Raw genomic sequence first — 1719 nt, 5'->3', positions numbered from 1 at the left:
TGGGCTGGGGGAGGCGAGTGGTAGAAGGCCAGAGGTCTGGGAGGGACCGAGGGATGGGGCCAGGCGCGAGGGGCCGCGGCAGGGACTCGGGGGACTGGGAGTGGGGGCTCGGGCCTCGGGGAGCCCATTGGTGGAAGGACGGAGGTCCGGGAGGGGCAGAGGGATGGGGACAGGAGCGACGGCCCGCGGCAGGCACTCCGGGGGGCTGGGAGTCGGGGGTCGGGGTTAGTCTCGGCTTTTGGCCCTGTCCTGCCGCCGGCTGCTCCCGTTTCTTTGGCTTTGCGGCGAGGTGGACAGGGTTAGCTCTCGGGATGGAGGGCGGTTTTGGAAGCGGCCTGGGGCTAAGGACAGGCCAGGGCGGCGGGAGAGGCGGACCGCTGGCATCGCTGGATCTGGGCGCGCTGTCGGACCTTCCACATCACCAGCTGCAGGCAGGCGTTTGCGTCCTCGCTGGAGTTGTGCCCGTCCTGGCTGTCCTGGATGATGTGTCCCAGGTAGTCGGCCGCGAGATTCCTGAGGGAGCGCTTGTAGGGGAAACCCAGGTAGTGCGGGAAGAGCACGGCCGTGTCCACCACGGTGCTGTGGATGAGCTTCAGGGCCAGCAGATCGCTCTCCAGGCTGTGCCCGATGAGGATGGTTTGGGCGCTGAAAAAGCTCAGCAGGATGGCTTGGACTTTGGGCAACGTGATGCTCGTGTTGGCGACGTCGGCCTCGGTCACTCCGGAGAACCTGGTGTTGTAGTCCACGATCTCGTTGTCGGGCTTGACGAAGGTGTCGTACACCACTCGCATGTCGGCGTCCACCACGGTGACGCGGGTCAGCTCCAGGCCGTGCGTGGTGTAGCACATCTCACAGTCCAAGGCGTAGATCCCTGGATAAGCGTCTGTGGAACACTCTTTCTCCAAGGTCTTCACGAAGCCATCGAGGCTGTCCTTGCGGCCGTCCCGCACGTGCTGCTTTGCCACCTGGCAGCCCACGGAGCCAGGAGCCGCTGCACAGCAGGTGTACTGGCTAACCCGGCCTCCAGCCACTTGGCTCGAGCGGACCCGCCCCCAGTGATAATAACACAACTGGTCGCGTACACAGCGGCCCGAGGAGGACACCAGGTACTCGGTGCCACAACGGCAGCAGACCCTGCAGGAGGAGTCGCCGGGCCCCTTCCCCTGGCCAGTGAAGAGGACGGCGCCTCCGGGCTGCTCGGGGTGCGGGAAGGGGTAGCCGTTCTCCTTGAGCTGGTCCTGGGTGAGCAGGAACTCCTGGAGGCGGCTGTACAGGGCGGCCCTGCTGAGGCCGGGCATGGAGCTGGGGGTCAGGCCCTTCAGCCTCTTGAGGGTGTTCAGGACCACGTTCAGGTACACGTTCTTGTTGGGGCTGCAGTCGTAGGCCGCCTTCTCCTCGTTCAGCGCCTTCTCCTCGGCCTCCTGCTTGGAGGCGCAGAACTTGAGACACTCTTTGGTGAACAGTTGGAGATAGCCTCGGCGGATGACGGTGGGGACTTGGCACCCCGAGCTTCGGAGGATAATGGGTTCCTTCAAACGCGCTAAGGATGGACGACGGACGATCCGCTTAGAGCTGATGGTGGTGGAGGTCTTGTCTGCCATCCCCGACCTGTTGCGCGTCTTCCGTGGCTGTCTGCCGACCTTGGAGCCATTGGAGCGTTGGCTTCCGCTGGCCACCCGGGTTCTCTTGGCATCTGTGGCACCGGTGGCCAAGCAAGGG

The 1719-nt window shown here is 64.9% G+C and overlaps 1 protein-coding gene across 1 annotated transcript; it reads right to left on the bottom strand.

The window, feature by feature from the left end:
• Window positions 1-287: 287 nt before the first annotated feature.
• LOC129485237 (exonuclease GOR) lies at window positions 288-1298 on the bottom strand. The gene has a single exon (XM_055284634.2). The coding sequence runs from the start codon at window positions 1296-1298 to the stop codon at window positions 342-344; it is 957 nt and encodes a 318-aa protein (XP_055140609.1). The 3' UTR covers window positions 288-341.
• Window positions 1299-1719: the final 421 nt, after the last annotated feature.

The sequence above is a fragment of the Symphalangus syndactylus genome, chromosome 6, assembly GCF_028878055.3.
Source record: "Symphalangus syndactylus isolate Jambi chromosome 6, NHGRI_mSymSyn1-v2.1_pri, whole genome shotgun sequence".
NCBI classification, from domain to species: Eukaryota; Metazoa; Chordata; class Mammalia; order Primates; family Hylobatidae; genus Symphalangus; species Symphalangus syndactylus.
This window is presented reverse-complemented; position numbering and strand designations above follow the sequence as displayed.

Bases quoted from the DNA above. Each gene is read 5' to 3' on its own strand.
- LOC129485237 (XM_055284634.2), bottom strand. From the start codon at position 1,298: ATGCCCGGCCTCAGCAGGGCCGCCCTGTACAGCCGCCTCCAGGAGTTC.